General features: G+C 43.9%; 1 protein-coding gene across 1 annotated transcript in view; it reads left to right on the plus strand.

Annotated features, from left to right (window-relative positions):
• Nucleotides 1–22,738, plus strand: part of NCKAP1 (NCK associated protein 1) — a 577,107-nt gene that overhangs the window by 188,809 nt on the left and 365,560 nt on the right. The window contains exon 10 of the mRNA XM_078680487.1: nucleotides 8,540–8,596. Within this exon, the coding sequence (XP_078536613.1) occupies nucleotides 8,540–8,596 (57 nt within the window). The remainder of the gene's footprint in view (nucleotides 1–8,539; nucleotides 8,597–22,738) is intronic.

Below are 22,738 nucleotides of genomic sequence, written 5' to 3' on the forward strand. Positions count from 1 at the left end.
CACCCCATCTCACCCTCGCAAAATTGTCTTCGTGCAATTTAATTATTAAAACTAATAACTCCTCGGGCATTCCCAAGCTCCTCAAAACTCCCCACAGTTTATCCCTCGGAACTAGATCGAACGCGGACTTCAGATCGAGAAACGCTGCGTAGATTGTACCACCGCCAAGCTGAACCACCTTCCAGTAGATCAGACAAAATCTGAACACCTGGTCAATGGTGCTCGTTCCCGATCTGAAGCCCGCCTGCATTGGAGATAGTATGTCCTCTAGTTCGATCCATCCTTGGACCCTACCTAAGATCATACGTGCAATAAGTTTCTGGGTTGTATCAATGAGGCTAATTGGGCGATAATTACCCCGAGTTGACCTACTGCCCTTTTTGTAGATGGGTAATATCTCAGCCCCCTTCCAGGATTTTGGTATACTTGCACCAGCGGCTATTGAATTAGCCACTTTAGTAAGGTAGGGTATCCATAAGCCGGGGTCGGTTTTGAACAGGTCGGCTGGTATGAGATCCATGCCCGGTGCTTTCCCTCGCATTGTAAGACCTATGGCCAGTTCGACCTCTTTTTCCGTAAAGGTAATAATCTTAGTTTGCAAGGGGGGCTGGGATACCATCGCCGTAATACTGGGGGGATTGGAGTTCTCGGCACAAAACTGGGTCGAATAAAACGTGACCCATTCCACAGGGGACACATGATTTACAGGGATGCAAGCATCCGGATCTTTCCCCCACTTGACTATTTCCCAAAACTTAATGGGGTTATTTGAAGTGGTAGCCTCCAATAAATCCGACCAATGCTTATCCTCCCACACCCGCTTAGCTTCCCACTGTGTTTTCTTATAATTAGATCTCGCTTCTTTCACTGAGATCATAACTCTGGACTTAACTGCCCTTATAAGTTTAGTATGGGCTTCCCTACATTTAGTATTATACCATTTCTTGGGACAGTTCCGTATTTTGGGATTTGCCTTAGGTCGGGGTTTTGAAAGCAGAGATTTAAGGTCAGCAAAACAACCATTATGGAGATTCATAATATTGTTGGCCATTTCGGGGTTTCCCCCCAGATGATCATATGCCAGCATCCCACTATATGTTTTGCTGACTTTTATGTTTACCTTGTCCCTTAAAGCAACATCCTCCACAATTTTAGACCATTTAAGTCTCTTCCTATCATTGGTTAGGAAGGCATCCCCAGTCTGTGCAGTACCAGGGTTCTCAGATCTCACTAAACCTGGTAACTTTAATTTTAGGGACAGGGGGTTATGGTCACTTTCTGGGCGGGGGAGGATTACCATGTCTATCATAAGGGGCCAATCTCCTACTTTTAATAGGATATAATCGATACGGCTTTTTCTAAGCCCGTTATCGAATGTAAAATTTGCTTCCTGGTCTGATTTGGCGCGGCCATTGACAGCCCGAAAGCCCCTATTAAGGCAAAGAGCCGTCCAATTCACTGCTGCCTCAGTTGCAGTTACCGATTTACAGGGCATCAGTTCAGGAATACCCCATACTGCATCCTCCGCATAGCCCCAACTGTCCCCTGAGTCAAGCAATGGCTCAAAGGTACAGTTTAGGTCTCCAGCCAGGAGGGTTACAAGATCACTATCAAGATCGTCTAGGATTGGATCCAGTGTTTCCAGCAGGTGAGGTGAGCGGCCTCCTGGCAAGCCTCGGGCATATACGTTGAACAAAATCATGTCCCGACAGCCAGTCTTACTCAACTTAATGATAAGGAGGTCAGGGTTGTATACTGTTATTTCTGTGGAGTGGAATCCCAGGGATTGTTTCACCCAGATCAATAAACCCCCTGAGGCTCTCCCTTTGGGGCTTCTAATTGCAGGTTTAAAAAAATTGATATATCCCTGCCTAAATGTTGGTTCAGTTGCCCAAGTTTCCTGGAGTAAGATAATATCATGTTTGTCTATAAACTCCAGCCAGTCATCTGAATGGATACGACTTTTAACCCCCGCAACATTCCAGGAGACAATAGAAAGTAGTTCTGGGCCATGGGTCACGAAGGGTACCACTGAGTCCAGAGCCACTAATGCATTTGAGTTATTCTCAGCATCACACCCATTTGTGGGGCACCCAAAGGTGCCCCAATTTTCCCCTTGCTTCCGGGTTGTTTCTACTTCCCTTAACGGTAGTATAGTAGTACTTGCTGTTATTGGAGCCCCCAGTCGCTGTTCCTCTACAAATACCAACTGCAAAGGCTCATTATACGGCCTAGCTGGCGGGGAACTAGGATTTACTCTATGGGCAGTTATGCAAGTCCGGGAGTGAAGTCAATCATTGGCCTCAAGATCAGATAATGGGCCAAAGTGGTTGAAAAGAAATGGGAAAGTGGTGGGCTGGGGAGTCCTTGTAGTAGGATAACTCCTGATGTTGGGTTGGCCATGTCTGAAACCCGTCAGGGTACTACTCTGCCTATGCGGGTAAAAATATGATAGGCTCAATGTTTGAACATCCCCCTGCCTGGCAAACCTCGCTTTTCTGCTAATCATTTCCACCACCCAAGGATCCTTAAACGAGATCAATACACAATCGCCCTCCAGATCTTTTGTACCATGGCCCACCCAGTCCACCCTTCTCACAAACAAAATTTCAGTTGGCAGAGAGGGGGGTAATGGTCGGTTTTTATTTAACCAAAAGGTCACCTTATTGCGTAGATCATCGAAAGTCTCCCTCTTACCCTGTTGAAGGGGGGCTACACCAGTCAAAACTATTGTGTATAGTGCAGCCTCAGTAGGGAGATCGGCCCGTGGCTTAGTGTGTGTACGATGTTTTTCAACCAGGGGTTTTGTGTTACGTTTTTGATTAGCCATAGGCCCTTGGAAAAGAGGCCGGGAAGTATTAAGACTGGGTTGGGCCAGGGATGGTAGTCCAGTTGGGTGTAGTCTAGCGGGGTTTAAGCTGTCAGATTTAGCTACTGGCCGCTTCTTCTGCAATGATTGAGATGCGGCCACTAGTTGGTTGTTGGATGTAACCTTATGATCTCCTCCCCTCATTGGTCTATCAGTTACTACCCCAAGAGATTTATCACTAAGAGATGAAGAAGTATTTACTTGAGCAATATTTGCTGGATGTGTTGGGTTAGCCCCCCCTTGGCTCAAACTAGTTAGGGATACTAGTAGGGCTGAGTTAGTGTTTACTACTGCCTCCAGGGATTCAATTTTTTGGGTCATTAACCTGGTCCGCTCTAGAACAGGCAATAAGAGGTTTTTCATCAAAGCCTCAATTTTAACCAACAATGATTCATCACTATTTTGACAAGTGGGGCAAGGGTCAGAGGATCCAAGCGAGGTAAGGGAGGGGCAAGGAATATTAGGAAAGGTACTAAGACATTGTTTGTTATCGCCAGGTTTGCCCATAGCTAATGATATAGGATTGCCATGGCAATTATCGGCGGTTTCTTTTACTTTTAATTTTAGCATTTTTCGTTCTCTCCCCCCTAAACAACTCGTATCATGCTTCCTCTTCCTTGTCGCCGTATCGGCACCAACTGAGTTCATATGTATCACCCTTTTGGAAACTGTCTTAGGGGGCTCGGGAGATAATTGGGGCGTTTCTGGGGTATAGTCTGATTCAAAACTAACCTGAGATACAGTTTCACTATTTGCCTCGGAATCATTTAAATTATGTTCTACATGGGTTGGTATATGTGTAGACAAATCAACCCCATCACTATCTATATGTACTAGCGCCTCGACAGTTGCTGAATGGATACAGTTAAAAGCTGCATGGGGTTGTGTCACAGGGCTAGGGATCGTAGCCAGCCTACCCAATGAAGAGCGTTTTTCACTAAGTAGGTCAAGTGAAAGGCGTTTTTCAACCATAGCGATTTCTTTTTCAAGTATACCTGTGGCACGAGAAATAAAAACATCCAATGGGCCCGAAACCACTCCTTTAGGAGTCTGAACTTGGACAATGCGTGTTTTGCCTGAGCGTAATGGCATATTTACTAGAGTGAGACAGATATGGGAGATAGCAACTAAAACACGCTTATTTACACAATAATCTATACTAACATCAAAGTATTGACAGGCATTAAAATGTTTCTTATGTCCAAAACGCTTAAGAATTATAAGTTTGTAGTAAAAGTCAATAGCGGATGAAAGTCCCGCCTACCTTGGTTGTTTGGGAATAACAGGACAGGGAATATGGGCCGGGGCCGTCCACTGCCGTCCTCGAACGGCCTCAAACGGCCCGCTCTTAGCCCGGTCTTGTCCCGGGCTGCGTCCCGCACTGCGGGAGAAATAACTCCAGTTATAGGAAGGTTAGAGGGCGGTGGGCGGGCCGGCAGGGAGAGCGGACCGGAAGTTGACACGGTCTGTCAAGGACTCCTGGGAATTGGAGTCCCTGGACGCTCGCAGCCCTGCAGCCCTCCGCCGACGCTGTTGCTGACCCACCAGGCTCTCCCAAACTGCTCCTCCTCACAGAGGTCCGTCGAAGCGGCACCCGCGAAGCGGGTGCGGCGAGGTGTGGGTAGGATGCGTGCAGGCCACGGGGTGTCCCAATAAAACAAGCGCGTCCCAGCTAAGCGCTATAGCAAGGTTCAAGTGTTGTCCCAAAGAATACTGGGCGGCGAGGGGTTTTTAAAATCACTCCGGTGGGCGGGGGCGGGCCGGCAGGGAGAGCGGACCGGAAGTTGACACGGTCTGTCAGGGACTCCTGGGAATTGGAGTCCCTGGACGCTCGCAGCCCTGCAGCCCTCCGCCGACGCTGTTGCTGACCCACCAGGCTCTCCCAAACTGCTCCTCCTCACAGAGGTCCGTCGAAGCGGCACCCGCGAAGCGGGTGCGGCGAGGTGTGGGTAGGATGCGTGCAGGCCACCGGGTGTCCCAATAAAACAAGCGCGTCCCAGCTAAGCGCTATAGCAAGGTTCAAGTGATGTCCCAAAGAATACTGGGCGGCGAGGGGTTTTTAAAATCACTCCGGTGGGCGGGGGCGGGCCGGCAGGGAGAGCGGACCGGAAGTTGACACGGTCTGTCAGGGACTCCTGGGAATTGGAGTCCCTGGACGCTCGCAGCCCTGCAGCCCTCCGCCGACGCTGTTGCTGACCCACCAGGCTCTCCCAAACTGCTCCTCCTCACAGAGGTCCGTCGAAGCGGCACCAGGTGTGGGTAGGATGCGTGCAGGCCACGGGGTGTCCCAATAAAACAAGCGCGTCCCAGCTAAGCGCTATAGCAAGGTTCAAGTGTTGTCCCAAAGAATACTGGGCGGCGAGGGGTTTTTAAAATCACTCCGGTGGGCGGGGGCGGGCCGGCAGGGAGAGCGGACCGGAAGTTGACACGGTCTGTCAGGGACTCCTGGGAATTGGAGTCCCTGGACGCTCGCAGCCCTGCAGCCCTCCGCCGACGCTGTTGCTGACCCACCAGGCTCTCCCAAACTGCTCCTCCTCACAGAGGTCCGTCGAAGCGGCACCCGCGAAGCGGGTGCGGCGAGGTGTGGGTAGGATGCGTGCAGGCCACGGGGTGTCCCAATAAAACAAGCGCGTCCCAGCTAAGCGCTATAGCAAGGTTCAAGTGTTGTCCCCATGCCAATATGTAATGATGGTGGCTGGGACCTTTAAGGCGGGCACGTATCTGTACTCCAGAATGCTGAATGAAGGATTGGCGCCACTGGACGCCTTGAGGTTAAAATGGGAAGCAGGCATCGGGAAGCTTATACTGGAGACAGCATGGGAACAGATAAATGCGTAGGACTTGGAAAAGCATGAGGAATGCAAGATTTCAACTGGTGCATACACAGGGCATATTTAACACCGGGTAGGATTAGGAAGTATTTTAAAGTGGAGGATGCAGCATGCCCTTGGTGCACGAGCGAAGGAGTAGAGCTGGAACATATGCTGTGGGAGTGCCCTAAGCTGGGGTACTACTGGGAAGAAGTGGGAAACATATTGAATGTGGTCACGGAGAGACACTTAACCTTTGACATAGCAACATGCATACTGCACTGGTTCCCTCATACATCCAAGACCTAGGTGACAAGCAAATTTGTGGATATGGGGTTATTGCTAGCAAAGAGGGAAATAACAAAGCCTTGGAAATCGAAAGAAGGCCCAAATAGCAAGAGATGGAAGGCTGAGTTACTAAAGTGGGCTAGTGGCAAGAGTGTTCTTCTGTATCAGCAAGCGCGATATCTGAATAATGAGAAGGCACTAGATTCTGCAAACGCATGGGAGACACTAGTACAATCTTTATCGGATCACCAAGCAGAGGAAAAGTAGGAGGAGGAAATTAGGCAAAGAGAAGACCCCTTATAGGTACATTGTGGGATATTTTGAATAGTAGCTACACCACGAAATGAGATTGGAAAAAGATGCTTAATGTAATACACACCGGTGGGGAGGGACGGAGAGGGGGCGGTATTGGGGTTGCGAGTAGTTTTAGCAAGAGGATTAAGGTTTACAGAATTGAGATGTATAGTAAGGCTATATATTAATCGCCCGGCCCTTATTGTATTGAATTTGAAGTATCATTGGATGGGTTATATATGATAAGCTGGGGAGAGCCACTGGAAGGTTTGATGCACGAAAATTGTGTATGAATAAGAATTGTGTAGCTTGTGAATATGAAACCAATAAAATATGTTTTAAAAAAAATAATCAAATGGAGTCTTTCAAGGCTTTTGAAATGCCATGAATAACATTTGAATAAATATTTCTGTTTGCAAATGATACTTCTGCTTCCAAAGATATTTTACAAGATGTGAGAGTCCCTCATCTCACTGAATCTCATCTCTTCTGCGTGGTTGAGGTAGACATTGTTTCCATACAAACATCTTCAGACATAACACCAGTTATTGATTAGACAATATAGCTTTGCCTTCCAGCAGCTCACCCCCACCCACTACGGAAACACAGAATTTGGCCACGTTGCTTCTAGGGTTATAAAATTCAGTCATTCCAGTTTACATGTTGAATTCATAGATATTCAAGGAGAGGCAGGAAGTTATACAGAATGGCCATGCCATGATAGTAAAAGGAAGAGGTTTACTATATAGTGTGTACAAGCCATAGCTTACTATCAGGTGTGGGTGAGCACATATCTGAGTTTGGGTGTATGCAGCTGCATAAGTTGTATCTGAAATGATTCAGGCAATACTTCCCTCAGTAAGAAAACAGGGGTATGGATGTGGATGTTTCCAGAGAAACCAGTATGCATTCACTCCAAGCTGAAAAGCAGTTTACTGGAGCTGAATCCAGCCTTCACTGGGTTGGTGAGATTTCCTTCTGATTTTATTTATAAATGTAACTTTAAGCATCTAGCATGAAAACTAAATGAAATGTAGTGTACTGTTCACGTTACTTTTCATAACAACCAGCTTATTAGAATTCAAAGGCCACATCTAAAATAGTTTCCACATTTTTTTATCATCAGATTTCTATAGTGCACAATATGTCGTTACCACAAGGGATCTCTCACGTTATCAAGATTTCATTTAACCGTAGTATAGATTTAGCAATATTCCTTAAGGGATGCCCTAAATGACAAAGAATAAAAAGGTAATATGTGTATACCTTCCAAACTTCTCAGCTACTGGCAATCACTCTCACTACATTGCAGTCTTTTTTTTGCTCATTCTGCCACTCAAGATAGAGCGCACCCATTTGATAGCATATGAACATGGAATTTTAAAATGAGTGGGAGACTGAGTTAGACTGTGAATTGCAATATTATTCTCAAAATAAGGTGAACTGAAGAACGAATTTCTGCAAGTAATCACATAGCGTAGCTGTAGTTGCATAGCATGCCTAAAATGCACCCAACTAGAGCGAATCTCACAAGCCCGACTTCATAGTTCAAGTTTCTGTGCAGGTGATTTGTATAGAAGTCAGTTTGAGCCAAGTATGCAAGTCTATGTGACAATGCTGTCTGTTTCACGATATTGGACAGGATGCACTAATGAGATACGAGGCATATGGTTGTCTATGGTACATACAAAAAAGCATGAAGTTACTTACCAGTAGTAGTACCTTCTCATCTTATCTGTTTTTTGTTCCTGAGAGGTGCATTAGGTTTTTCCAAAGTTAGCAGACCAGTCTGAACAAGGTGTAGTGTATTGTAAGAGGGTTTGATTATAAGCATGTACTGGATTTATTTTCGAGATCTAATCACTTAAGTGCATGATATTGAAAGCATATAAGTTGTATGATAGACATCAAGCTGAAAATGATCACTCGAGTTTAGTGTCTTCCTCACTCTATGCAAATTGATGATCAGAAGAAGTAGCACTTCTTGGTAGTTCCCCGTGTTCTAGGTTGGCATGGTCAGGTTTCGTACCAGGCAACCTTTTCATAACCAGGAATCCTTTTGCATAGAACTCCACTACGTACAATGCAATCCTTTATTTGTAAAACATGTAAAGCATTTTGGTAAAAAGGTAATTGTCTTGTTTGACGAGATACTTCTGATATTGTCCCTCTATTGAGAAAGCCCCTGTTGGTTATCTGTTCTTGCAATCTCTTTAAAGATTCTATTTAATAATTGTAATGCTGTCATAATTATGTTTCAATATTGCTCTATTTACAGTTACAACAAGCGTATTAATGACATCAGAGAATGCAAGGAAACTGCATTATCTCATTCGTAAGTATTTATATTCTGTAGAGTGCAGATGTGCCTTCGGGAGATCAGAGGATGTTGAGTCACTGTTTTTTAGTGTAACTTGTCTGCAGTTATTGGGAAGAATCAATCGACAGCTCTCAACCAATAGTATGTGTAATCTGCAATTTCATTTCCAATGATACAAAATAATTCTTTTTGCACTGAAAACTTCCCCCTCAATCATAACTCTGCATATTGTTGGCTTCTGAAATAAATTTGTAGATCCTAGCTATTGAACATTTGTGAACTTCTGAAAACAAACTGTTAGAATCTGAAAATATAGGCACCAAATTTCTTCTAAAAAAGGTTTTAATTTAGTGTGTTTTTCTGGTAAATGTAGAAAGCGATCCTAGAGGAGTGTTGGAAGTAGTGTATGCTACTTAGTAAATGCTTTCAGACTCCCAGTTCCTTCTAAAAGTGCCTTGCTCCGAGATTGGTGCTGGTGGGCTTATGCGAATTTTTTGCTGGGGCTGTTCTCGCAAGTATTTACTGTAACTTCTTCTGAATGGCCTGCGCTAGTAGGAGCTCGTGAAAGAACCTAAGTTAAACCTTCTCAGATGGGACGGTAAAAGCTTCACATGTATCACATCCAGATGGTGGAATGAGATGCCTCTAAAGATAAAAAAACTCCTCTGATCTACTCTCCTTCAGGAAAGGACTTCAAACCTGGCTGTATAACAACTTCGCTAACTGCTCTCGATTGCATATGTGTGGAACTGCAAGCGCCTAGACGCCCTTGGGTAGTAGTGCTTTATATAAATAAGATCTGAAATCCTACCTAGCTAGTGTTTATTAGAGCACTGCATTTGATTTAATGTTGAATGTGAGGTGCAAAATATGAAGAACAGCTGGGGTACCCTTTATTTTTCTGACTTCAAACAAGCCAGATTTAGTTGCAGACATCGAACTGTGGTGATGACAAGGGATTCAATTAATTAGGCATACAGGTTTAGGGGAGAAATATGATGACAGGGAGTGAGCTACTTTTTCCATTGTAGCTAAAGATGGACTTTTGAGTTTTAGCATAACTTAGAAGAAAAACAGCGTTTGTAATAGATCAATTAAAGGTATACTAGACAGTATGTGCTCATAAAAATCTTTAATTTAAATTCACATGCTGGCCATAAGCTTTCCTTTTCATGGTTTTGTTTGGAAACAGCTGCCTTTTTAAAAAAATATGTATTTAATATGTTGGTGTTGACCAAAGTAGCCATGTCCATAATAACAGTACCACAGCAACCTGAGACAGAGCCCTACACATTGATGATATCTGTAGGTGTTTTCTGTCATCTGGATTGGTTGAAAGACTTTTTCCCAGGAGCTCTTGAATGGGTTCTTCGAGAATTCTCGAGAAAAATTTAGGGCCATCTTAAAAGTGGAGCACGCTTCTATAATGACTTGCTTTGACAGGGTGCACGCAAAATTTGACGCCCTAAAAGTTTATTTATTTATAGATGCGGGAAATAGTCATTTAACCACCACAGAGCCTCCGCATTCACATGTGTAGCAGCTACAAATTGGACCTAATCCTTCTTCCTATACTTCACTTGTCTTGCTTGCCAGAGACCAGTTTTAATTGGAGCTCAATGGGCAACACCGGGGGGTGGGGGGGTTGGGGTAATTCTAGTGGGGGAGGGTAGCCTATAACTCAGTTAATTATCTATCATGATAGTCCCTCTAAAAGCGATCCTCAACTTCCAACAGAGTTCACACCATTTCCTGAACTACCACCTAATTCAAGTGAAAACTTTGAGACCTTTAGGAATAAAACAGTCCATTGGTTAGAAACCAATGTGATTAGGCCAGACTTTGGGGAGCGAACAAACCTCCAACCGTCATGGAATGTGAAGAGGAACTTGAGTGGTGTCAATTAGGAGAACGCAAAAAAATACCGGGCCCTTGGTTGCCACCGCAAATTCGTAATGATGCGGCAGGTTGAGAGGGGAGGTAGGGTGGGAAATGGGTAACTTCGGCATGTGGATGGGTGGTTGACCTATGAACCCCTGTCACCTTTGGATGGCCAAGACTGACAGTGTCTGAATTTGATACCTGGTGCTGCTGAAGCACTTTTGACCACGAGAGGCCATCAGGGAGTCTCTGATATTGCTCCAATCATTGTTCCTAATTTAGTTCTCACAACAGGCACTTCTAGCTATTCTGTAGATTCCTGTTCCCTTAAGATCTTAGAAATTGGCGCTTTTAGAACCCTTGCATAGTTGGGAGATCAAGGCGAACAAGAAATTGTGGCAATAGCCACCACCGATCTGGCTTCTTAAAAGGAGCAATTCACCCTCACTGTAGGTCTGCCCGCCCTAAAGGAACAGTCTCTATTGTCTTTCATTCCAAGATTACTGCTTAAAGCCTAGAATATACTTTCCTGGAATGCCGCTAGTCTCCGCTCCAATCTGGCAAATCCTGACTGTGGGATTTCGATTGATTTATTTGATATAAGTTTACGGCAGGAAACATGGCGTTTTGTGCCAGTTCATAGAGTAGGGTTTACCACTTTCTTTTGACCAGCCACCTCAGGTGGAAGGGGGCGTCCACTAGGAGGTCTAATCATGTGGGTCAAAAACTCACTAGCTCTCTCTATTACGAGGCTTGATATCAATTCTCAAGATGTCCTGGGGCTGTCTCTTGCTAGGGGTGGGACCTCCTGTTTTGCCTTTAATGTTTATAATCGATTAAGTGCGGCAAATAGGCATCGAGTACTCTCCACACTTTAGGAAATGCCATAGATATTCTCCCACATAATAATAGGGTAATTGCAGCGGGCAATTTTAACGTTACCTTTGAACCTTTTGGTTCCAGGTGCTTCAAATTAACGAAGAGGAAGACCCATCTTAGGGTGTCCTCAGCTAGACTTGGATCCTGTAAAGAGATGTTCTGTGGTCACTTAACAGTTGATGAGTATCTCTCCACTTCAGTTTCGGGGCCTCTAATGGTAGGTCCATCTTGGATCGTAGTGGTAATCACACCTTTAAGCTTATACCGCAAACAAGTCACATTGATTATACATTCTTGTCACTTCCGATGTGGTCCTCCCTTAGAGACATGGTGGTTATAGAGTGCCTTGATGGTGACCACAATGCTCTTTGTCTGACTCTTATGGGGCTTTAGCCCAATGACCCCCAGGGTGGCATTTCCAAATCTGGGGCTGAACTGACACTTGTGGCTAATAAGCGGACCCTAAAATGGGAGGTTGTTTGTAAGGATTCAAATGTGATGGCCCAGATGTATGGCCAGGTGGCTGACACTTTGCAGGTACTGACCGCTAGTAGCCCCCGCTCCCCTGACCCGGTTTTATTCTGAAGTCCCATGAAAAACCGTTGGTCTCTTGAAGTCTTGCTAAGTAAAGATGTCCACAAGGAGCCCAGGACACTCACTGTGTATGGTTCAATAGCTGTTGTAGGAAGTTAAGGTATACTCTCATAGAGAGGCTAAAAACTGGCAACAAGCAAGTAATATCTAGAGCTAGGAAGGCCCATAAAGAGGTACTCTCGCTGGCCAAACTTGATTGGGAGCGCCAGTTGTGGGATGATATGGTTGTAGCCGACAGGGCAGGGAACTCAATTTAGTTTTGGGGAATAAAGGGCCTATGTAAACCTAATGCTGCCACAGGGTGTGGACTACAATCTCCAACTTAAGACCTGGGTGGATCATTTCCAAAAAATGTATGCAGCCAAGTTTGACTGAGAGAGCAGAGAGCTTTAAAATGTAATTTCTTCCCTTGCAGGTGAAGGTCCCCTTTTGATCTTCCAATATAAGGCTCTTGTAGAGGCAATCAAGGCGATCCCTGTACACAAATTGCTAGGCCCTGATTCTATTCCCAGGGATCTGTTTCAAACAGAACCCTTGATTTGGGTGTCCAATTTTCAGCTGCTTTTTTGCTTACTATGGGAAGGTGGCCTGGTTCTTGGCAGAATGCCAAGATAGTGCCGATCTATGAAAAAGGCTGCAAAGATGAGCCAGGGAACTGTAGACCTATCAGACTTATTGACACCTCTCAGAAAGTCATTTTGAATCTTATTCTAGGGCAGTTGCTCGATTGGGTTAAGGACAATTCTGTTCTTTCTGAGATGCTGGCGGGGTTTAGAAATGGGGTCAGTGTGGTGGATCAGATCCTTCGCTGGTGTGGCCTTTACTGGAAAACTGCAACAGAACTACAAAGGCCACTTGTATGTGGGCTTTGTTGACTGATAGGTGTTCCTACTAACCTCTTGTCTGTCTTAGTCAGGCTGCATACTTATAACACTGTTTGTGTTAAGTATGGTAACAAAGGCGAGCCCACAGACTCCTTTAATATTAAAACTGGTGTTCGTCAGAACTGGCGCTTGGCCATGACACTGTTTACGCTTTATATCAATGATTTAGGCCAAGCACTTGACCTCCCTGGAATGATGCACCAACATTTGGCCCTCACAGCATTGTGATGCTGCTTTTTGCAGATGACACTTTGCATAATTTCTAAAACTCTGAGTGGCCTGTAGGTAACAGGAACTAGTTTCTCCTACTTTCTACAGCACACAGGGTCTAGAGCTTAACAGCAATAAAACCAAAAAATCATGGTGTTTAAGCCTTACAAATTGGCCAGGGCAAATCTAATAGTGCAGGGTGTCCCCTTTGAACAAATACAGGAGTTTGTGTATTTGGGGGACTGTCTAACTCACAGAATCAGCTGGACTGCGCAGAATAGGAAGAGCGCATTGAAACTACAAAAAGCTGATGCTGTCTCCAAATTACATAAGAAATGCATGCACCCTTGCATCAGTGGTGTAGAACTATAATCTTAAAGTGAAAAGTTCAGCTTTGTATGGTGCAGAACTGTGAGGACATGATAGGATTGATGATCCCAGAAAACAGGTTTGTGAGGATCACTTAATCTCCTGTAGAGTACCCCTGTCTCCCCCAACTTTTAGATATGGGCATCCACCCGATTAACCATCTCATGTCTCGATCTATTATGTACTGGCATAGACTTTGGTCCACCGATAACCTGGAAACCTACAGAGTTTTGATTAAAGCACTTCTTAAATCTCCAGGTTGTGAGAAGATCCCCTGATTTGTCTATATCTAGTACTTGTTGTATGAAATGGGCCTCCCTTCCCTCTGGGATACTCTGGACATAGCCAAGCTATTTCCTCACTCCTTGATTAAAGATCATTTAAAGGAGGGAATTGAAATGTGTTAAAGCAGGGAGCTTGGCAGACCTGTTCTTAGATATAAAGATAACCCCTGCTTATGAATTGTTCTTTGACATCCTCCCAGGATCTACCCCTTTGCAACTTTATTTAAAATGGAGTTATGAAGTCCCGCTGGTGAATAGCTTTTGCTTTAAATGGGGTGTGAAGAATTGTAGCTCTGAATAGTGCCCATCTTGTAACCTAACTGAAGAAACTCTTCATCACTTTTCTTTCTTTTGTCCCTCTTATGCTAGGCCACATAAACAATGGGTAAAACCTGTGTGTGAACGTTAAGTTTTTCGACATCATGTGCCTGCACTAACCACTTTACGCTCCGATACCAGAGAGGTGATTGTTGTTGCAGTGACCAAATTTCTACATGCTGCTTGGCTCACCCGAATTCGTAGTCTAAAAGCGATGAAGTGTTGATATGTTTTAGTGGTACTATGCTTCTTTAGCCACTATTTTCTTGGTGTATTTTATTCCTACCTATAGACACCTATCTATAGACAATATTTGTACTCTGTGCTCTATTGTGTCCTATACATTATGTGTAATTCTTAAGATTGAAAAAAACACAGTTGATGGACAGAATGTAGAACAATGTCATACATTCACCCCAGTACAAGGATCTGGGCCTAAATCCATCGTTTTTTTGCACTCCACACCACCCTGGGTTAGACACTGGCTATATGCAAATCAGCTCTGACCCTGTGCCTCATGGAGTCAAGCTATCCAGGCTGATGAAGGCTGATAGCCAGAAACCGGTCCTTGGATGCTTGATTCCGGTCTGGGAAAGACATGGCTTGGTAGTTCGGACTGGACTGTTCCCATGAGGCACAGGGTCAGAGCTGATTTGCATATAGCCAGTGTCTAACCCAGGGTGGTGTGGAGTGCAAAAAAACGATGGATTTAGGCCCAGATCCTTGTACTGGGGTGAATGTATGACATTGTTCTACATTCTGTCCATCAACTGTGTTTTTTGCAATTTTCACCTCGAGTGGGCTGGGTATGCTCAGACGTGAGTCCCAAGCTCTCCACACCACTGGAGTCAAGCTATCCAGGCTGATGAAGGCTGATAGCCAGAAACCGGTCCTTGGATGCTTGATTCCGGTCTGGGAAAGACGTGGCTTGGTAGTTCGGACTGGACTGTTCCCATGAGGCACAGGGTCAGAGCTGATTTGCATATAGCCAGTGTCTAACCCAGGGTGGTGTGGAGTGCAAAAAAACGATGGATTTAGGCCCAGATCCTTGTACTGGGGTGAATGTATGACATTGTTCTACATTCTGTCCATCAACTGTGTTTTTTGCAATTCTTAAGATTGAGGCACTGGCACTTTGCATGTGATTGTTGTTATTTATTGTTCTTAAACTATATTAAGTGTTAACATTTTTGATTTCAATTCCTGTAATATTCATGCATTGAGTTTTGTGGATTTTGTGATCTTGAAGCGCATGCATTATTATATCTGAAAAAAACACTTTTGATATTTAATAATGGCAATTTTAATCGTCTTATGAGAATTATACATTTCTTTTCCATTTTTTCGGACGGCTAGATGTCTTTTATTAGTTGTGTATGCTGAGGGAAAGGGTGGTGTTCCAGGCTTCAGCAACCAGGGCAGAAAACAAGTGTCCATGACATTTTGTCTTTTTATATCTGGGCACCACCAACATTTACTGGATAATAATATATTAATGTTTGAGATTACAATGTGAATGAAGGATCTTCAGTAGACCACCCACTGCATTTCAAAAGTAATGCGTTTGAACACTGGAAGTTGAAGTGAAGACACAATTCCAGCTTTTCACTACTTAGAACAAACTTGATCTAAACCTGGCTCAACTTAAAAGAACCTGCTCAACATCTGACCCAGCTATCACCCAGTGCCATGTCACATATATATATATTCTGGTTCCCAACCACACAATGAAGGATCATAGCACCAAGAAAATCAGTGGCTTCTCTCTAAGAAAGCAAATCTTTTCTCGACGAAAGTGTCTTCACAGCTGATGTTCAAGCCCAAATACTCTGACTTCCGGATTATAGGCCTTCCACACCACACACTGGCCACTCTTTAAGGGCATTATAAAATCTGCAGCACACTCCATCAAGGGCCTTAAGAACTATAACCATATCAGCCTCCTCCTCCTTTTGTTTGCCCACTTGCTCCTCCTGAGCATGCCTGAGCGCGGACGATAGTTTGCTTTTACTTTCATTGTATTCTGTGTTCCTGGAGGTGCCTGGTACCCGTTTGGGTGGTCGCCATCGTAGGCTGGGACCATCAACATTGCTTTTGATTTCTTTTTTGATTTTTACTCCTCACTTTTTTTTTTGTTTGACTTTGGTTGCCAGTAGTAGTATTAAAGGTGTTGTTGGGCCCTAGTTGGAAAGCCTGTCCTTTTAGCCAATCTTGTTTTCTTTCTATGCTCTAGTGCCAAAGCCAGACACGCCCCCTTCCCTTCGAGGGTATTTAACTATGCTTGCTGAAGGCCACCAAAGGCAAGCCAGTCTGCGCCTGGAGCGGGCTTAGGGCTAGGGACCCTGGATCTTCTCCAAAGGTGAGGCTTTATGCGCCCTACACCCCTTTACCGCCGTGCTTGTACACAAGTAGGTCTTTATTCAACAGTGCACTCGGGAGAGATGCTGTGCTCGCACTGTAAAAAAAAATATTTTAAATTCACCACCTAAGATAGGCCCTTGTATAACTGATTCCCAAGAGCCACCCAGAAAATACGCTAAGCTACAGTTTTCCCTTACAAATGCCAGGTTGTTAGTTAAACATAAATCCGAAATAGCTGATCTTATTACTGATGCTAAATTAGATGCACTCTTTAGAATAGAAACTTGGGGGTGATGAGGCGAGCGATCCAGACTTTGGAGTAGCTGTTCCTCTGTGCTTTGAACTTTTAAGACTGGACAGAACCTTAAAAAGAGGTGGAGTCCTCGCTTTAGTTGGATAAAACCTGCTCAGGTATGCCAGCTACGGACTGTGTGGCCTTCCTTTTTAAATTAACAATACTTAAACAAGAGACTTTCACTGGAATGCTAATTTATCAAACCGCTGGGCACAAAAATACATTTCTGGCAAATCGTCATTGCTGTTCGAATCAGGCCTCCAATCTGATAAATTTACTTTACTTGGAGATGTCAAATTTCAATTAGATTCTCCTACTTATAGACACCCTAGCCCTCTTAGAGATGACATCTCAAATAGGTCTTAAACAATTGGGTAACGACCCTATGCATCAAGCTGGTCACACTCTTGATGGACTTTTCTCAAACAATCCTGCCATCACCAACCTTAAGACTCTCCCGCTAGCTTGGTCTGATCACTGAGCGATCATTTTTTACTATAACTTACCTTTACCCTGCCAGACTGTTATAAAGTCAGCTAATAAGGTCTCCAGCAGACCATGGTATAAAATAGAGACGGCAGTTTTAGCACTCCATTTGGCTCAGAGTCAACCTGACAACTGTGCGGACGCTAATTCTTCAACCATGAGCTGCACCTCTTGGCTTGTATCACCTTTGCCAAACTAGCCCCACCTCAGCCAATAAGTACAGAGGAGAACCTTCACCCCCATGGTTCTCTGAGGCACTGAGACTTGAAAAAAAGCCTGCAGGAGGCAAGAAAGGATCTAGCTCAGACATTATGAAAACTCTGAAAAACAGCTATATAAAGCAGCCCTTGCCAAGTATAAAAAGCTGGTCATCAATGGAAAAAAATCTCTGTTACAGGCAAATGAGCGAAAATGCTGCTAACTCTAATAAAGAACTGTTCCAGGTAATAACGAAGCTCTCTTTTGTTACAAAAACAACTCAACAACGCACAGTCAAGGATTCTGCGACACCCTTGCCTGGACTTTTAGAGACCAGGTTGACCAAATCTCTGACCTAGTCGATAAAATCAAAGATTTCAATAATATAAACAAGCAGGACGCGACGGCCTATCGTCCCCTAACATACTTTACCCCTACCTCTCCCAACCAAGCAGCTTCTCTCCTTTCAGATTTTAAATCTGGCTCTCCAGACGACCCATGTCCCCCGAAGATCTTAAAGCTTGCGGGTCAGCCTATTGCCTCTTATCTTTCTTCACTGTTCAATCAAATGTTTCTACAAGGAAACAAGCGTGCATTCTTCCTCTTATCAATAAAACAACTCTTGATACTAACAACACTGCCAATTATCATCCCATCTTGAGACTTACCCTGCCAGCAAAAGTTGTTGAGAAAATAATCAATGCAGAGTTACTTAACTTTATTTGTCGGGAATTGGCAATTAGGCCCTGGTCAATTTGGGTTAACATCCTTCTTACCACAGAGAACTCAAACTCTGAATCTTGGTCAGTTAAAATCCTCACCCTTTAAACTACCATATGGGGTTTCCCAGGGCTCCTCATTAAGCCCAATGGTATTCAATATCTATGTCTCGGAACTTGCCTCCTTAATCAAAAGCTTCCTTTTAAGCCCGACACAATTGGTTGTATCGGCTGTGAACAATGATGTCTCATGCTCTTTAAGATTACATGACTGCATGATTGCTCTGAGCAGTTGGATGAGTAGCCATTGCCTAAAGATCAACTCAAGTAAAACTGAGGTTGTGCTATTTGGCAATCTATCTCCAGCATGGTATTCTGCCTGGTGGCCCGTTAGTCTGGGTTCACCTCCAATCCCGGTGATCAAATCGAAAAACCTGGGCTTCATCGTGGACAATAAGCTCAGATATGAGGCCCAGGTATCCAAAGTAGTTTCTTTTTCATTCTATACTATCAAAACCTAATGGAAAATATTTCCTTTTCATTCCTAGAAATTCCAGGAAGACTGTAGTATCTGCACTAGTCTTGTTAAAACTAGACTATTGTAACTGCTTGTATATGAACCTTAAGGGAAAAACTTCTCAGAAAGCTCCAAGCGGTGCAAAATGCATCAGCCAGATTGATTCTGGATATTCCCAAATATCATTTGGTGTCTTCAGGCATCCGGGAACTACATTGGCTCCCGGTCCGACAACAAATTAAATTCAAAGCGCGTAGCGCTGCCGTAAGGCCTTGCATAGCGAAGGTCTGGAATTTCTTTGGAAATTCTTTGGAAGCTTTTTAACTGGCATACTCCAAACAGACATCTTCGGTCGGCCAGTGCTGGACTGATTACCACCGCAAGATTCAGAATAGTGAACTGGGGAGGAAAGAGCTTCATGAACAGTACAGCCAGGCTTTGGAACTCTATTCCACCACATCTTAGGGCTATACCTATCCTCATTACTTTCAGAAAGGAACTGAAGACATGGTTATGTGCAGCAAGTGCCCAGACACCTGCGGGTAGACGCGCAGTCTGTATACCTGTATAAGTCTGTATAAGTCTGTATACCATAACTTTAAAATCAGCTGCATCACCTACAAAGCCATCTCATCCAGCACTCCTAACTGACAAGTTCACTAACTCTGTGGCTCTTGGTGCACCAGCAGTGAGGGGACCAGCAGTTTGGAGGCTGTGAAGAGCGATAATTAAATGGCTCTGGCCATCTCCATGTAGGCACCTTGAACGTCTTTACGGTATTCAGGACTGCCTAAATCCTCTTCTATGTTTTGGAAAGAGTGCATATCAGCCCTATTGATGAAGAAGTATGAAACCGGAAGAGAGGCACATATCTTAATTTTTGACAAAGTTATTCCATTAACTCTATTGCTGGAAAATAGTTCCAGAGCAATATACCTCCGTAACCATCTCATAAACTTCTAGAGATTGAGCCAGTGAAGGAGTTTGATCCAGAGGATGATTTTGGTCTCATTTAAAGCTAAAGTCATTTCAAGGTCCAGTGCCAGCATCGTAAGAAAGAACGTTTTGAGAGTAGGAATGGCTAGATGAACATGCTCATGACTGCCACTTTGACCTTTGTGATGAGGAGCAAGAGGAATACAACAAGCCACCAATGATTCACGTATCAGTTTTGATCTCATTAGAGATGTACAACATGGCAGGCTATTATATAACTTTTACTAATGAGTCTTTATAACAGCCTCAACCCTGAACGTTGCTAATTCCTTAGAACATTTCTTAACCAGAACATAAACTACCACAACCACAATCCATGCATCAGTTATCTGGAGGGTTATTTCTGTCACTGACTCCAGCACCGTTGCTTCAACAGCGTTTTCTCCCAGAAGAGTCCCCACCAAAGCTGGTACGGACACACCAGACGATGACCAAGATTCTGATGGTGTCAACGAAAGGGAGCTACTGTATAACTGTATGCCTCCAATCAAATACATATTCATCAGTTTGCTAGTAGATTCACCTCTGGATGATATTGCCAAATTATACACTCTTAGAGCGAGCTTCTAAAAGATTTCAGCTTCCAATTTTAGTCAAGGATAGAAACTGTTTTGTATCCGATTTTAGGGAGCTGTCCAGAAAATCATTCTGAGCTATACTAATCATTAATCTTGTAAGAAAGATTCAAAATAATGCTAATTGCAGTAACAGTAGTTGTTGTGATTTTCAGTCTCAAAAATAAATTTAAAAAAGCACTAGACAACCCACCTCTACATTCAAAGGACATCACAATGCAGGTGGCATCAAAAGAGATCAAGGAAAAAAAAGAACCCCTGCTTCTTCCAATGTCAGGAAATGGCAGAGAATGGATGCATTTTTTAAGAGCATGAGCTTGTGGCTGCCATATCTGTAAGGGCAGCTAATGCTACGGCTATCTTAGGCAGATGTGATTGTCAAATGTAGTAAGATATAGCGCTTTATGTAGACTTGTTACCAGAAAACAAAAAGGTACTGTGATCCATAGCAACGCAGAGAAAGCTTCTGTAGCTGCACAGTATCTACTATAGAGGAGTCAAACATTGGGAGTTCACCAACTCGAAGGAGTGGAGGTGCTGAACAGGTAAGGATGACTTCTTGGAGTGATTTTGCTTTTGAAGTTCATAATCGTATACTGGAGATGTCATTCTATGGTGACTCATTATTCAGCATGAAAATCAGTGATGCCCTTCAAAATAAAAATTAATACTTCTAGAATTCTTTCACTCAGAGTTCTGCAACACTGACACTTCCAGTACTTTCCCGGTGCTAGAGGAAGAAACCAAGCATTGTGTTGTATATTACTGTAAACCATATTAGCCACACCAATCAGAGGCTGATGGACTGTTACTGTTGGTCTCAACAACAGGTTTACAGAATTCCTCCAGCAGCAGCTTACCCCAGACATCAGACCGGACAAGGGGGCTACAAGGGTGAAGCTAAAATCTCAACATACTGGACTTTATTAGCCACGGAAGTCTACTTGATAGCAGCTACCATCTTTACTCCTTCTCTTTTTCAGAGCCAACAGAGTGAAGCATATCTGCTTTCTGGTTGAAATGGATACAAATCTCATTGGACAAATGGTTTTTGGAACTAAACCTTTTCCGACATGCAATAGTGCTTTCTCAATGTCCTTTACAAACACCACTACCCAAGCTCAAGCACAAACATCTTAAAAACCAGATGTTCTTATCATGCTTTGCAAAGGTAATATTGAACCAGTTCCCAAGAGCGATGGAAAGGAGGCTTTTAATTGAAGTTTCTTTCTAGTGACAAAGAAAGATCAGAATAATGGAAAACCTTTTTGCATGCTGACACTGCTACTTATAGAAAGTGAGTTTATGGCCTCTCCTGATATCCACAATGCCGGATGTTACATACCCATTTATTTCACACATTGAAAATGATTATAATTTGAGGTAGATGATCTCAATTGTGTATTCAATGTGCTTCCATTTGGCCTAATATCAGCCACAAATATCTTGACAAAATGTTTAGCTTCAGTAGTTGCTTCTCCTTGGGACTAGGTGATGAGGTATTACTTGCACTTGTTGACTGATCAGTCTTTGGCAGTTCCCTTGTAACTCCAACTTGTTTACAGTGATTCCATAGACCATACCTTACCTTGAATAAGAAAAAAATCAAACCTTCAACTGTCACAGGCTATCAATCTGTTATTTATGATCGTAATCACTGTGAAAGTAAAGGCATACCCTTCACATGCAAGGATAGTGAGCCTGTCAGTAATAGCAAACCAGATTCAGAGGCAGCCAAAGATCGAGGTACTTCTGCTGGTTGCCTCTGCAGCCTGTCTTGAGGAACTAGATGAGCAGTGAATGCAAATAATAATTTTATTTGATGACCAAGTCCATGTTTCACCGTGGATGCAATGACGGAGGGTTGGGGAAGTGCAACTCCAAGCCTACACCTCTAGGGTCAACTCTGACATGTTCCCTACCACTCCATCTGATAGGGAATCTAACAGAATGTATACCTTTGGGAAGAGGATGTTCTCTTCTGCCAGCACTGCACTGCGGTCGGTAAACACTGCATGTCTTTTTGGCCGATACTCCCTTTTGATCTAGGATTCAGTTGCACAAGTGCTGCTTATGGTCTCGGAGGAGGCGTGAGCCATATTCTCCCAAGCTACTACCAACGGGAGAGATGCAGGAAAGCTCACCATACAATGTGGACTGGACATGGATGGCACCACGCCTAGCTGAGAATCACTGTCTTTTCAGGGGATGTCTAAGTCTTGCTTATGGACGTGCCTTTTGATGCCTCTGGTCTTTTTGTAGAGAAGGATGTCTGAGCACTGTAATGGTTTAAGGATAGCACAACTAAGGCCAGGTACTTGGGGTTCTCCATGGTCCATCCCCAATCCGCCGTCTGCCCCTTCCGCTGCAACGGAAGGGGTTTCCATCCACGTCCATACCCTCCCAGCCACCATAGCCAACAGGCTTTTTATTCTTTCAGTGCTGAGGACATGATTCCCAAAGACCACGTTGGACAGTTAGCCAAAGGTTGGGCCAGTCAACCACCACTCTGGCTGCTGCAGCCTCCTAACTCCTTTAGTTTGCTCTCTTACCATTAGGGGCATCCATTGGAGGGCAGGATGCACCATCAC

This window comes from Lissotriton helveticus, chromosome 3_1 (assembly GCF_964261635.1).
Source record: "Lissotriton helveticus chromosome 3_1, aLisHel1.1, whole genome shotgun sequence".
NCBI classification, from domain to species: Eukaryota; Metazoa; Chordata; class Amphibia; order Caudata; family Salamandridae; genus Lissotriton; species Lissotriton helveticus.